This window comes from Triticum urartu, chromosome 2 (genome assembly GCF_003073215.2).
Source record: "Triticum urartu cultivar G1812 chromosome 2, Tu2.1, whole genome shotgun sequence".
Taxonomy (NCBI): Eukaryota; Viridiplantae; Streptophyta; class Magnoliopsida; order Poales; family Poaceae; genus Triticum; species Triticum urartu.
In genome coordinates this window covers 603,306,021-603,322,071 of record NC_053023.1, presented here as the reverse complement: position 1 = coordinate 603,322,071, position 16,051 = coordinate 603,306,021, and the positions used below count along the sequence as shown (strand labels likewise).

Here is a 16,051-nt window from a genome sequence, read left to right as displayed (position 1 = left end):
CTATGGAATCAATTTCATAATGTTGTTGAAACATATATAATATAGTTACATGATACACTTATAACTAGCGAAGCATAATTCCATTGCTACCACAAAATTTATTAAACTGGAGCAAATTTCATAACCAGGGATGCTTATTCTTCGGTCGAGGGAAGCATAAATTTGTTGTATTAAGAACAAACGTTGAAGCAAATTTCATTAAACAAGGATGCTCAAGCTTTGATTGGTGGAAGCATAAATTTGGTGTAACCAAAAGAGAACCATTTAAAAATGAATATTTGTTTAGATTAGATAGAAGCAAATTTCTGTTTGATGGGAAGTAAACTGGAATTTAATGGAAGCTTTAGTCGGCAAACTAGTATATACTCCATTCCTTTATATTAAGTGTATTTGTTTTTTGAAAAAATTCAACAATGTAAGGTGCATTTCTTTTTAACTCCTCATAATTCCCTTATTAGCCCTCTAAAAAATAGGAAAGTATCTCTCTCTTGATTGTCTTTATCTCTCTTTGTAGCAAAAGAAGAAAAGTATCTCTCTCTTGACTACATGTACCTATTACGTTCCTAGACTAATTGATGTACTTGTGACTAACCAACAGATTTTCCAAGGGCAATTTCATCATAACTTCTCTATAATTGTGTGCCTTGGTCACCGTGTCAAAAATAATACGCCTTACATAATGAAACGAAGGGAGTAGCAGGGAAAAATCCTTTTGAAAATAATTAGTTTCCTTAACAACCGGAATTAGTTTCCTAAAATTCTGACAGGGTCAAATTAGGGGATAGTTTATAATGAATCCCAAAACATAATCTCTGTTAGTTACATATGGCGTCATTAATTTATAGCACGTTATTAATATATTTTCTTTGCCGACTTTTTTTAAATTTAGAGCAAGCTCATTTCAAGCCATGCAATGAAGAAGAAAAGTCTTCAAATGCACATTGCTATCTATGCATCATCCTGTGGAACGTTTGGAAGGAGAGAAAACTAGACACGAGTATTTTGTCGGTTCTATAAGTAGGCAAGTAGCCAATCTTGTGAATCATTCACGAGCTGCCACAAATCTGATGTATTTTTCCTTTCTATATTTGACACCAACGAGGTCACCAGTGAACACAAATCTTGTGTGATTTTTCTGTCGGTTCTCGAAGTAGCTATTCGTAAACATTCTCTAGACTTTGCTTATTCAAATGGTAGAGCAGCTGCCAGCTTCGTTATCTTTTTTTACGAAGCAGGCAGCGCCTAACAAGAGACTTGTAGACTGAGTTGGCATGAGATACAGTTGCAACTTACAACATAGGATATGTTTTTCACTCTCGATCTTCCAAGCAAGCAAGAAACAACCCCAATCTGTTCATCAATGAGCGAAAGCAGCAGAATTTATTCAGGGCCGACATGCTGCGCTAATTTTCAGACGACGGATTGGACCAGCTTGTCCAGATTCATGCACGACGACCCGCCGTTCTCCAAAGCAGCCTTCGCTTTCGCCTTCAGCTCCTGAACCTTCCTAATCCTATCTTCCCCTTCGGCTCCTCCGTCCATGAGCTTCTCCAAGGCGCTCTTCACCTGTTCCATCCCGACCTCCACCTTCGCCCCGCCGCTGCCACCCGTCAGCACGCCCTCCGTGGGCTTGGTCACGCCGACGGAGACGCCGATCCCGAGCACGTTCACGATCAGCTTCTCGTTCAGGAACTGCTCCGCGGTGAACGGCCAGGCGGCCATGGGCACGCCTGCGGCGACGCTCTCCAGCGTGGAGCCCCATCCGCAGTGCGTCATGAAGCCCGCCACGGCCGGGTGCGACAGGATGGGTACCTGCGGCGCCCAGCCGCGCACCGCAAGGCACTGGCTGTCCGCGAGGCCGTCAGCGTCCGTGTTCTCCTGTAACCACATCTTGACATCGTCGGGCAACGCGTCGGCGCCCTTGATGACCCACAGGACAGGCCAGGGGCACGACACGAGCGCCATGCCGAGCTCCATGAGCTGCGCCGGGGGCATGCGCCCGGCGCTGCCGAAGCTGACGTAGAGCACGGACTTGGCCTTCTTGGCGTCCAGCCACGCCATGCACCGCGTTGCATCGTCTGAGACGTCCAGAGCAGGCGCGTGGCACAGGGAAACTGGCCCGACGGCGAGCACGGTCTTGCCGGTGGCTGCGGCGAGGCGCGCAGCGGAGTCGTGCTCTAGTTCTTCGAAGCTGTTCACCACGATGCCGTCGACGGCCAACTCGAACTCGCGGAGCTCTTGCAGACTCTCCGCATCGATGGAGCAGGACGGTAGGAACTGCAGCGGAAGCTGCCTCCTCGCGAACTTGCACTCGAAGGGCGGCAGGACCGGGACGTCGAAGAGCTCGTCTGGCGACGCGACCGCCTCGTGCGGCTTGTGCGTGTGCAGGTACTCGCAGCACAGCAACGCGAACGCGGAGAAGCCTTGGAAGATATAGCAGGGCACGCCGAGCTCACGCGCGATGCCGCTCGCCCACGTGTTGCACATTCCGGCGATGACGCAGCTCGGACGCCGCGGCGACGCCATGAGTCGGCAGTGCCGTGCCACCGCGTCGCCGAATCGCGTGGTGGCGTCGAAGAAGCTGGGCACCAAGTCGGGCGAGGGGACGTGGTCCAGCCTCTCGCACCCCTCCGGCAGCCCGGCCTCGACGGACGGGTACAGGATCACGGCGACCTCGATCCCGGCAGAGTCGCCCTGGGCGCCGACGCGGTCCACGCGGCTCTGGACGAGCTGCGCGCTGGCGGGCGTCGTGAGGATGGTGACTGCGGCGCCGTGCAGGGCGAGGAGGCAGCCGATGTCGACGATGGGGATGATGTGGCTGCTGGTTGGCCATGGGATGACCACGAAGTGAGGCTTTGGGGACAGGGTCGCCTCCATTTTGGATGCTTACAAGGATGCGCTCCCCGTAGCCCGTTGCCCGTTGGCTAAGCGTGATTGTGCCGGACTGCTGCGGCCGTGCACCTCGTGCCTGCGCTGTATATATAGCCTGCCGAAGGTTTGCTACTGGTAAACTGTAATCATCTCAGCATACCATGGATAGGTTCTAGAGCTGTGCTGTTGAACATCCAGCCATTAATTAGTGATTTTTCAGATCTACCATGTGCACCGGTAGCGATCAAATAATCTGTGCAGCAGTTTGAAATTTCACGCGCTTCACCCGCAAATTTTTTTTGAAAAATTCACGTGCTTGGCCTGAGGTGTACTCCCTCCGTTTGGAATTACTTGTCTCGAAAATGGATGTATCTAGAACTAAAATACATCTAGATACATCCATTTCTGCGACAAGTAATTCTGAACGGAAAGAATGGTTTAAAGTGCATCATCCATTGGGTCATTTTTTAGAAGATCGGCATCTTCCACGATAAGATCGGTCGCTGAAATGCACTGGCTTAAAGAGATCCGATCTTGTCATAAAATAACCAAATCAATGTGTGTGACAATTATCTCCTAATCTACCAAGATTGTAATCCTAGCGGCACATAATGGGTTGTTGTCACGTGCCAAAAATTATACTGTACTCAGAATGGAGAGAGAGGAGAGATGAATATGACATGTGGACCTGCAGTATCAGTGAGAGTAGCCCATGATTATTTCGAGATCATCCTTTTTCCTGGTGTGGCAAATGTATTTAGGGTAGGAATCGTCTGGCATCAGTAAGTACAGGGTACTAATTTCATAGATTCAAATGTTAGAGTTTGATTCCGCTATGCCATACAAGTTTAAAGTTTCTTTTCTGAGTTCACTCAAATAAGAAATGTGTAGACAAACATATAGGATAAAAATCTTTGTACGAACAAAATAGCAATATTTTTTATTCCAGGAAACTAATATAAAACCGTCATAGATATATTAAGGCCCTGTTCGGAACGTCTCTCCCAGCCTCATCGGCTTCGCGCATGGAGCAGGCCCGAACATCGCAGCTCTGAGAAGCTGGCTTCGTGGAGCAGAGCATCCTCACAGTGCAAAAATAAGAAGATGGGCGAACCTTGCTCCCAAAAATTGCCAAGTGACCTCAAGGCGGCGTGCCGGTTCGCTTGATATGTCATGTCTTCCCGATACGTCCTCCAAAAAAGTGTGGCAAAACCACCGATGATCCTGTGACGGTAACATAGCGGAGGAAAGATATAGTGCTGGAATTTTGTCTATTTTGGGCCTAGCCCAATAGCAGTTTCAGAAATTCTTAATAAATCCTAGAGGCCTACGTAGCCCATTTATGCAAGGCAAGAGGTGGAACTAAAGTTTAGTCCCACATTGCTAGTTTAGAGGGAGTTGGATCTCTTTATAAGGGAGGTTCTTTCCCCACTTGTATGAGTATGAGAACAAGAGAGATATCCACGCGCGCTCCTCCTCCGCCGCCCGCCTCGCCTCATCATAACGCGCCGCGGGTTGCGGGAATGAGCCGATATCTAATTTTTTGCCATGCACTACGAGTATACGAAAGGTCACACGGAAGCTGAAAAGATTTTTGCGAAAGTGGAGTTCGAATGCGAACGGTGCAGCCCTTCGGCTGCTGGCTGTTCGCTTCATCTCCGTCTCTTCGTTTCGCCTCCCGTCGCTGCCCTCTCACCTCCTTCTCTTGCGCCTATAAAAGGGAGATCGCTCCTCCCAGAGAGACGCACCAGAACTACTCCTTCCCTCGCCATCGGTTCCATCTCTGAGCTGCTACTGTCTTCCTCATCCCGGCTTGCGGCGTGCACCGCACGTCGGGACAGTAGGCCTCCGAGACCGCACCTTTTGAGTCCTGTACGGGAGAAGGGTGATTAGGTTTTTGGGGAGCGCTCAGCGCGACTACTGGCTGCTTCATCACGGACGATCCGGTCGCCGACGACTACTTCCCCGACGACGACTTCTTCCCCGACGTCCACGACCTCCTCGACGACATGGCAGGCGAGGACACCGACCCCAAGTCCAGCGCTTCTGCTGCTGCTGTGCCGTACGTGTTCTTCTCCTTTCTGTTAGAAGTCCTGCTACAGTTCTTGGCTCTAGTTTCTGCCCTACGTATGTTAGGTCTATGTCGTTTAAGCAACTTCATCTAGTGTCTGTTCTAGATGTGTTTAGCTCAAGTTCATATATGCAGACGATGTTTACCTTCTCTCTGTCAGATTGCATGACTTGCTTTATATTTGCTATATTAGTCATGCTTTATCTAGTATTTCTGTTAGCAAAATTATTTGGTAAATTGCATAATCCAAAAACCTTATTATAGGCAATTTACACCAAGTGGTTTTGTTGTTTCCATGAGACCTCCTATGTTTGAGGGTATCCACTATAAGAGGTGGCGTGTGAGAGCAGTCTTATGGTTTCAAACCATGAGTTGCTATGACGCCACTCTCGGCAAACCTAAAGGAGAGCTTGATGCTGAACGGGCACAAGCTTTTCAGAAAATGGATACTCTGTTTAAAGCTGCTCTCTTGAGTGTTCTTGGTGAGAACATAGTTGATGCTTATGCATCAATTGATAATGGAAAAGATATGTGGGATGCACTCGAGGCCAAGTTTGGGGTCTCGGATGCTGGCACTGAGCTGTACATCATGGAGCAATTCTATGATTGCAGGATGATTGAAGAGCACTCCGTGGTTGAGCAAGCTCATGAGATATAGTCATTTGCTAGAGAACTTGAGCACTTCAGTTGTATGTTACCGGACAAGTTTGTTGCCAGAGGTATCATCACTAAGCTTCCTCCTTCGTGGAGGAACTTTACTACCTTACTGAAGCATAACAGACAGGAGTTTTCCGTCTCGGATGTCATTGGCACTCTTGATGTGGAAGAAAAGGGAAGAGCAAAGGAAACACGTGCTCGAGGTATTGAGGGAGGATCTAGTGCCAATCTGGTACAGAAGAAGAACTTCCAGCCCCACAAGTTCAAGAACAAGGGCAAGTTTGATGGTAAAGCAAAGTTTGATGGAAAGAACAAAGCTGTGCAGCACACGAACTTCAAGAAGAAGAATGACAAGAAGAAAGATGCTTGTCATGTGTGTGGCAATCTTGATCATTGGGCTCCTAGTTGCCCTAATCGCTATGACAAGCGTCATCCTGGGAAAGGCGGCAAGACCGCTAATGTTGTCATTGGAGACACTGACTTGAAGGATGATGGGTATGTTATATTTCCCACTATTCTTTCAGTATGTCATTCTCCTGATTGGTTGATTGACACGGGTGCTAATGTGCATGTATGCGGTGATATTTCCATGTTTTCGTCTTATCAGACCGCAGGGACTTCAACTGTGCTGATGGGCAACGGTTCAAGTGCTTATGTTTGTGGTGTTGGCACGGTCGATCTGAAGTTTACTTCGGGGAAGATCGTGCGGCTGAAGAACGTGCATTATGTCCCCTCCGTCAATAAAAATCTTGTTAGCGGATCTCTTCTATGTAGAGATGGCTACAGGCTTGTCTTTGAGTCAAATAAATTTGTAATATCCAAATATGGAACCTTTGTTGGTAAAGGCTATGAGTCAGGAGGTCTGTTTCGTTTATCCTTATCAGACGTTTGCAATAAAGTTGTTAATCATATTTGCAACAATAGTGAATCAAATGTGTCGCATTCACGTCTTTGTCATGTTAACTTTGGTTGCATGTCGCGACTAGCGAAGTTGAACTTAATCCCTAGTTTCACCGCTGTCAAGGGATCTAAGTGTCAAGTTTGTGTGCAAGCTAAGCAACCTCGTAAGTCTCACACGACTGCGGAAACGAGAAATCTTGCACCACTAGAGCCCATACATTCAGATCTATGTGAAATGAATGGTGTTTTGACAAAAGGTGGAAAGAAATATTTCATGACGTTAATTGACGACTCCACTAGATACTGCCGTGTGTATCTTCTGAAATCTAAGGATGAGGCTTTGAACTTTTTCAAGATCTATAAAGCTTAAGTGGAAAACCAACTTGATCGAAAAATCAAGAGGCTTAGGTCTGACCGTGGTGGAGAGTATTTTTCCAATGAATTTGATGCTTTTTGTGCGGAACATGGTATAATCCATGAGAGGACGCCTCCCTATTCACATCAGTCAAATGGGGTGGCCGAAAGAAAGAACCGTACTCTAACAAATTTGGTTAACGCCATGTTAGACACATCGGGTCTCTCCAAGGCATGGTGGGGGGAGGCGATTTTGACTGCATGTCATGTCCTAAACCGAGTTCCCACAAAGAACAAAGAGATAACTCCATTCGAGGAATGGGAGAAGAAAAGGTTAAAACTCTCTTATCTACGAACATGGGGTTGTTTGGCGAAAGTCAATGTTCCAATTCCAAAGAAGCGGAAGCTTGGACCAAAGACTATGGATTGTGTTTTCCTGGGATATGCTTTTCATAGTATTGGCTATAGATTCTTGGTTGTAAAATCTGAGGTACCTGACATGCATGTCGGTACGATCATGGAGTCGAATAATGCGACTTTCTTTGAAGATATCTTTCCCATGAAGGATATGGCTACCTCATCTAATCAGGAGATGCCTAGTTCATCGAATCAGGAACCAGTTACAATTACCGAACCTGCCATTTCGATGGAACACTTTGAAAGTCCTGTGGAGGAGAACAATGAAGTTCCTACTAGGAGCAAGAGACAGAGGACTGCAAAGTCCTTTGGTGATGATTTTCTTGTGTATCTCATAGATGACACTCCCAGTTCTATTTCAGAGGCCTATGCATCTGAAGATGCTGACTACTGGAAGGAAGCGGTTCGTAGCGAGATGGATTCCATCTTGGCGAATGAAACTTGGGAGATAACTGATCGTCCGTATGGGTGCAAACCTATAGGATGCAAATGGGTATTCAAGAAAAAGCTTAGGCCTGATGGTACTATTGAAAAGTACAAGGCTCGGCTCGTGGCTAAGGGTTATACCCAAAAGGAAGGTGAAGACTTCTTTGATACTTACTCACCCGTGGCTTGACTGACCACTATTCGAGTTCTACTTTCATTAGCTGCCTCGCATGGTCTTCTCGTTCATCAAATGGATGTTAAGACTGATTTCCTAAATGGAGAGTTGGACGAGAAAATTTATATGGAACAACCAGATGGGTTTGTACTAGATGGTCAGGAAGGAAAAGTGTGCAAGTTGCTGAAGTCTTTGTATGGACTCAAGCAAGCACCCAAACAGTGGCATGAGAAGTTTGAAAGAACTTTAACAGCTGCAGGCTTTGTTGTAAACGAAGCTGACAAATGTGTGTACTATCGCCATGGTGGGGGCGAGAGAGTTATCATTTGCTTGTATGTTGATGACATACTAATTTTCGGAACAAATCTGAATGTTATTAAGGAGGTCAAGAATTTCCTATCTCACTGTTTTGAGATGAAGGATTTAGGAGTGGCTGATGTCATTCTGAACATCAAGTTGTTAAGAGACGATGATGGTGGGATTACATTGCTTCAATCTCACTATGTGTAAAAGATCTTGAGTCGCTTTGGCTATAGTGACTGCAAGCCCTCTCCAACATCATATGATGCGAGTGTGTTACTTCGAAAGAATCGAAGAATTGCTAGAGATCAATTGAAATATTCTCAGATTGTTGGCTCGCTTATGTATTTAGCCAGTGCTATAAGACTTGACATCTCTTTTGCTGTTAGCAAACTGAGTCGATTTGTCTCAAAATCAGGAGATGTGCATTGGAAAGCTCTAGAGAGAGTTTCCATTATTTGAAAGGCACTGCGAATTATGGAATTCACTACACCGGGCACCCAAAGGTGCTTGAAGGGTATAGTGACTCAAACTGGATCTCAGATGCTGATGAGATAAAGGCCATGAGAGGATATGTATTCACTCATGGAGGTGGTGTTGTTTCTTGGAAGTCTTGCAAGCAGACCATCTTAATGAGGTCAACAATGGAAGCAGAACTCACATCACTAGATACAGCAACGGTCGAAGTAGATTGGCTTCTTCGGCTCTTGAATGACTTGCCGGTTGTTGAGAAACCTGTACCGGGTATCCTTATGAATTGTGACAATCAAACTGTGATCACGAAAGTGAGTAGCTCAAAGGATAACATGAAGTCATCAAGACACGTTCAGAGAAGGTTAAAGTCTGTCAGGAAAATGAGAAACTCCGGAGTTATTGCATTGGATTATATCCAAACGTGTAAAAATCTGGCAGATCATTTTACTAAGAGTCTATCACGTAATGTGATAGATAATGCATCGAGTGAGATGGGTATGAGACCCACAATATGAGTTGTTCACAGTGGTAACCTATTCTTTATGATCGGAGATCCCGTGAATTAGATGTCGAAGACAAGCTGTTGGTCAACTGAGAGGAGAGTATCCTTACTATTCACAATACCACTCCATGAAGATGCAATACTCTCCTAATCTGCATGGCAGGTTGATGTATATCTTAATGTGTTCTAAGTGGCTCATTTAAGCAGAGATGTTATCCTGCAGAACATCTTTTGGAGAACACACCTATATGAGTCTGATTGTCAAACGTCGCAATCTATGAGAGTAGGGTTCTCTCTAGTAAACTCATGAAAGGTCACGGAGTATGACGCATAAACTCCACCCGCGGGGAAGACCCACGGTAGCCATGTATCGGTCAAGGCTTTATGTGAAGCTAGATTCACAGAAAACTTGCAGTTCAAGGCCCAGTCCACTGTTCAAGTTGCTTACTAGTGTAGCATAGAGTTCTAGATGGAAGTTCAACTTAACAGTCTCCACTGCAGTACCGGTATATAAAACAGTGTTTTGGAACCAAAGGCAAATTTTGTGTGCCTCTGGGATCTGGTGGGGAATTGCTGGAATTTTGTCTATTTTGGGCCTAGCCCAATAGCATTTTCAGAAATTCCTAATAAATCCTAGAGGCCCACGTAGCCCATTTGTGCAAGGCAAGCGGTGGAACTAAAGTTTAGTCCCACATTGCTAGTTTAAAGGGAGTTGGACCTCTTTATAAGGGAGGTTCTTTCCCCACTTGTATGAGCATGAAAACAAGAGGGATATCCACGCGCGCTCCTCCTCCGCCACCCGCCTCGCCACGCCACGCCTCGCCTCGTCACGACGCGCCACGGGTTGCGGGAATGAGCCGATATCTAAATTTTTGCCACGCACTACGGGTATACGAAAGGTCACACGGAAGCTGAAAAGATTTTTGCGAAAGTGGAGTTCGAATGCGAACGGTGCAGCCCTTCGGCTGCTTGCTGTTTGCTTCATCTCCGTCTCTTCATTTCGCCTCCCGTCGCTGCCCTCTCGCCTCCTTCTCTTGCGCCTATAAAAGGGAGGTCGCTCCTCCCAGAGAGACGCACCAGAACTACTCCTTCCCTCGCCATCGGTTCCATCTCTGAGCTGCTGCTGTCTTCCTCATCCCGGCTTGCGGCGTGCACCGCACGTCGGGACAGTAGGCCTCCGAGACCGCACCTTTTGAGTCCTGTACGGGAGAAGGGTGATAAGGTTTTTGGGGAGCGCTCAGCGCGACTACTGGCTGCTTCATCACAGACGATCCGGTCGCCGACGACTTCTTCCCCGACGTCCATGACCTCCTGGACGACATGGCAGGCGAGGACACCGACCCCAAGTCCAGCGCTTCTGCTGCTGCTGTGCCGTACGTGTTCTTCTCCTTTCTTTTAGAAGTTCTGCTACAGTTCTTGGCTCTAGTTTCTGCCCTACGTATGTTAGGTTCTATGTCGTTTAAGCAACTTCATCTAGTGTCTGTTCTAGATGTGTTTAGCTCAAGTTCATATATGCAGACGATGTTTACCTTCTCTCTGTAAAATTGCATGACTTGCTTTATATTTGCTATATTAGTCATGCTCTATCTAGTATTTCCGTTAGCAAAATTATTTGGTAAATTGCTCATATTTCCAACATATACCTCTCTAAAGTGGTCAAGGTTGTGTGGCGAAGCTTCTAGGGACACAAGAGCAGCCGCTGAGAGGTCATGTTTGTGGTTCAACATTGGAAACCATGTCTTAGTTTAATGCACGATATCTCTACTCTTTTTTTATGTAAAAAAACAGAGTTGATGATGATGGTGTGCCTGTCATATTACAAAAGACCGTCCGATCTATATCTGACGAATAGAAAGCAAAATATGGCAATTTTGCAAAAAAGATACCCGCACCTCTCTTCAAATTTATAGATAAGGCCTTCCCTCGTTCATCCTTATCTCCCACAACTTCATTGTTGGTCAATTAAAAAGAAACCTCTCAAACAATCTGACATGGTGGTCACTGCCAGCGCCATCCATCCTATGCCTCCGCTTAGTCCAACCACCAATCACCACCACACCCCACTCCTCCTCACCTTATCTCTCCTTTTTCTCGCGATATCATTAGTTTTTACACATGGGATTACCCCCACATGGGTCAATCACAATAGGTATTTGCAAAAAAAAAATGCATCTTGATGTTCCGTGCAATGCACGGGCATCTTGCTAGTAAGACAATGAAAGTATGGTATCTGTGGTGGATTACAAGATGGGGCAGCAACCGACATGCATGCGATAACAAGAATGGGGATATCGCTGTGGTGGTAAGGGCCGCGATGGTGGTGAGAAAGGATAAGAGAGCCACACGGAGGAAGAATAAAGAGTGTGGCTTTGGACCTAAAACCAACGGTTCAACAAGATCGACCCCGCGAACTAACATGTGGTTGGATGATTAGGAGAGCGGTGGTATCCCCAACCCACCATGTTCAAGTCCTAGACTTACGTTGGTGCTCGCATTTTTTGGATTTGTTTCAGGACTTTTGACGATGTGCGTTTAGTGGAAGGAGATGTTCCCGTCAACTACGAAGACATCTATGACGACTTCGTCAATCTTAAGAGATGTGTCGCTCGGAGGGGTAGGACGTGTGTGCATGCGCTCATAGGAATGAGTATATGTGTGTATGTATGAGCATCTGCGTCCGTACTGTGTTAGAAAAACAAGATCGGCACCTTCCATGAAAAAAAACAGGTGAGTGTGCATGTTAATTTTTTCGATAAAGGAAATATACTAATATCGTGAAGATACCAATTACACCCGGCCTCTCCAACAATGCAATGTCGTAAAGACATTATGGATGCACACAGCCAAAAGACAATAATAAGAAAAAAAGATTCCTCGTAGTTGCAGAACGAACCACCACCTAGACAACACTCGAAGTCCTACTTCTTCAAAATGACACCTCCAAGAAGGAAACAATGCAGAAGTACCGTGATCGCCCAATCCTAGATCTTAGGTTTTCACCCAGTAGAAGATCCACACTCTCAAATTAATGACTTCGACAAGGGCACTACCAGGCACAACCAATTAAGGCCAGACCTTGGGCTTTCACCCTAAAAGCTAAGACTCTCTATTCCGCCTGTGTTGCCGTTTCCACTTGCCGCTGCCGCTGCCACGAGTCACGAATCACCAAGCAAAGTCCCCATCGCCACGAAGACCCGATCCTCTATTACAAGACCTCAGACCTCAGCCACCATGACATTCTCTGTCACTGCCTTCATCATGGAAACCAAAATACCGACGTGTCCCATACTGTCAGCAGACAACAAAGCTTCGCGTCACACCCTACTAAAGCCACTCGGGCTGAAATTGGGGCGCACATGACCGAATCTCATCCGATCCAAAAGTCTACAGGCGTCAAGCACCCAATGATAATCTCCAACCGAGCATTCCGGAACTCGTCAATGGCCAGATCCATGAGGGTCGGCAACCGGTAAAACACCATCTTACACCAAAAAGAACCAAAGGACCTTGCCACCCGCCGGCTCCCAATAGTAGGCCGGAGATCTTAGCGGGCACCACCGCCACCACACGCACCACGCGGAGATGAGTAGCTGAGCCGCACCGAACCCCCCGAACCGGACGCCGTGCCACCCTCGCGGCCACTACGGCAGTTGTGGTCGCCAGAGAAATCCAGGACCGCCGCCCCGTCGCCCATCTTCACCGTAAGAACCATGTCGTCTAGGGTCATCATGGAGCTCCAACCGGAGATCCCGCAACGCAAGAGAGATAGGGGCCCGCCGCCATCAGTGCGCGAGGAGGATGAGGACCCGCCACTGCCGTCAGCCTTGCGGCTTAGACCGAAGGCATCCTTCGGCAGCAGCAAGGGGAGGAGGATCAGAGTAGGAAGGGGCGGCGGCGCGCTCGTGGGATCCCCCCGCGAGCGATGCGGGGGCAATGCCATTTTTTCGCTCAAGTGTGCATGTTGATTAGGTGCACAACATCCTGGCATTAATGTACCGGCGGCGCGTAGTACAAATGGAGCCCGTACTGATTCAGAAAGGTCTTCCGTTGGATATCCCATACTCAAGGATGGATGTGAAAGCAAACAAGACCACGGCACAAGCTAAACGAGGATTCAAGTTAATTACCACTAGGAATTTTGTGTGCAGCGGACCTCTCTAGAAACCTTCTTTAGTGTACTTGGTCTGTACGACCGACAACAACTAAATGCGTATCACAATCCGGTATACTTGGTTGAATCGTACACCTGAACAGGACAATGCTGGAGCTTATCTATTCTGATCATGGTGTACTTCGAGAACACAACGTGTGCCGGTTTCCTATCATCAACCTGTTGATCTTGATTCATGTAAAGACACCGGGATCTTTCCTTGGACGTACTCCTTAAAAGTTCCAGAGGATTAACACAATCAGACTGCCGCACGAATTGGTACACTGTGGCACACTATGACGAGCTATCCTATGCGGTCCAGCCCTGATCAGGAGGTGTATTTTTTTGTCTATTTATCTTTAATTATGATAGTACAACGAACACTAGAAATAATAAAAATAATAAAAATTACATCCAGATCCTTATACTATACAGCGACGACTACAAGCACTAAACCGAGTCGAAGGTGCGCCGTCATCATCATTCCTCCCTCGCCCGAGCCGGGCAAAAATCGGTTGTAGTAGATAATCGAGAAGTCGTCGTGCCCAAGTCCTCATAAGACTAGCGCACCACCGCGTGACATATGTGGTAAGCAATTCAAACTAATCCAAAAAAGACTAGCGCAGCATAACAACAACCGCCGCCGTTAAAGAGTAACATAAATCAAAAGGTCCAACATAAAGACACATGAACATAGACGAACTACGATAAGATCCGAGCAATCTTTTTAACCAAACTATGGACGTTTTGCATTTTGGGCAATGCATGCAGACAATAGAATCATCCGAAAATCAAGCACGCTAAAAAAGGGATTGCCCTCTGTTTTGTTTTATTCAATCTTAGCAATTCTCATTTGAGTGACAAGATTATTTAGTTTTTGTTGTTGTTGTTCAAACACAAAGGTAAGAGCATTGCTTTCTCTCTCAAAAAAATGTTAGAGCATTGATCGTTTCATTAATTAAGGAGAAAATTGTTGCTTAATTAATTACGGAAAAACATACAAAAGAATCAAACCCAATAAGCGTCAGAACAATGTCGCCTTCTTGTTGCGTCCACGTCGACAGAGGCGCACTATTCGCATGCTCGTTGTAGATTGACAATTAAAGCGAGCAAGTGAGATGAAATTTCCAGGAAGCTTCGTACTTGCCTCGTTCCGCACGAAGCCAGTCCTTTTTCTCCTCACACACGTCTCCTCCTTCTCTCTTTTACATAGGCAACCGCTCGAGGAGAGATGGGCGGTGGGTGACGGGCCCATGGAGAGCAGCAGCGACCGACACTGGAGGAGCAGCAGCGGCTGACGGGGGCAGACCAGATCAGCGTGTTACGGGAGCGGACGGGGCGGCCCTCACGGCCAGAGCAGAGCGGAGGCGACGGGTTCTGCTGAAGCCAGCGTGACAGTGTAGCGGGCGGAGAGGGCGAGGCTGAGTCGCGGTTGTTAGACATAGAGTTGTAAACAAACTGGACATGTATCTCAAATCTCCTCTATCTCCTCCCGTATCTTTATCTCGTTCTGTTTTTGTAACAACCGAATCCTAGAGATCGGTAACCTCCTTCTAAACCACGACAGAGGTATTTTCTACCCACAATCAATATAAACGATGCGGCTCCTCCACGAGGAGTAGCAATGCTTCCACTATTTTCTACATGGTATACAGAGCCAATCTCTTCCAGTCAATCTAGTGTCCACAGAAAACCAATCCGCCATGTCTCCCACCTCTTCTCCTGTCGCCCTGAACCTTGGAGCGCCACCCACCGAGAAGCTGACGAGGGGAAACTTCCTCCTCTGGAAGGCCCAGGTCATGTCGGCCCTGCGAGGAGCACAGGTCACCGGACTCCTAGATGGCACCAATGCAGCACCCCCGAAGGCGGTGAAGCAGCAGCAGTCGGATAAGAGCACAATTATTGTGCCAAATCCGGTCTACGGACCATGGCCGGCGAATGACCAGCAAGCCCTCAGCTATCTGTTGAATTCCCTCTCCAAGAAGATACTTGCGCAAGTCGTTAGTAAGGAGAATGCCCTCAATTTGTGGACTGCACTTACGACATTGTTCGCTTCGCCATTGCAATCACGGATCACGAACCCGAGGATCGCCATCTCCAACACCAAGAAGGGAACCATGCCCAACACTCTGTTTATGGCCAAGATGAAGAGTCTAGGAGATGAGCTAGCTACTTTTGTTTCGCCCGTCTCTGATCCAGAGATGGTCGACTACATCCTAGCTGGTTTTGACTGTGACTACGATCCAGTGCTTGCAGCGGTCGACGTCATAAAAAAATTCAATCTCTGTTGGTGATTTGTTTGCGCAGATCTCTACCTTTGATCAAAGGATGGAGATGCTCGGAGATGCACCTGCTGGCGGCTATCATGCGTCCGCCAACGCGGCCTACAGAGGGCGTGGCCAGGCTCGGGGCAAGGGCCCTCGCGACCGAGGTTCCAGAGGGCGTGGACGTGGGGAGCGCCCCTCTCCTTCTCCAACCCGTCATGGTGGTGGCAGTGGCTACCACCAGTGCCCACGACAGCAACAACAACATCAGGATTGGGACTTCCCCGAATGCCAAATCTTCTACAAGCACCATGCTGGCAGCACTAGGGCGTGCTGGCATCATTACGACGAGGATAACCACAAAGAAAAAGGGGCCAACGTCGTCACCACCAACTCTTATGGTATTGATACTAATTGGTATGCAGATTCGGGCGCAACCGAACACATCACCGGGGAACTCGACAAACTAACGATGAGAGAGAAGTATCAT

The 16,051-nt window shown here is 47.3% G+C and overlaps 1 protein-coding gene and 1 pseudogene across 1 annotated transcript; one reads left to right on the top strand and one right to left on the bottom strand.

Moving 5' to 3' along the window:
* Positions 1 to 1,155: 1,155 nt before the first annotated feature.
* Positions 1,156 to 2,941, bottom strand: LOC125539120 (UDP-glycosyltransferase 73D1-like). The gene has a single exon (XM_048702488.1). It carries the CDS (start codon positions 2,875 to 2,877, stop codon positions 1,411 to 1,413), a length of 1,467 nt encoding a protein of 488 aa, XP_048558445.1. The 5' UTR covers positions 2,878 to 2,941; the 3' UTR covers positions 1,156 to 1,410.
* A 12,539-nt stretch (positions 2,942 to 15,480) lies between these two features.
* On the top strand, positions 15,481 to 15,620 carry LOC125541929 (annotated as a pseudogene).
* Positions 15,621 to 16,051: the final 431 nt, after the last annotated feature.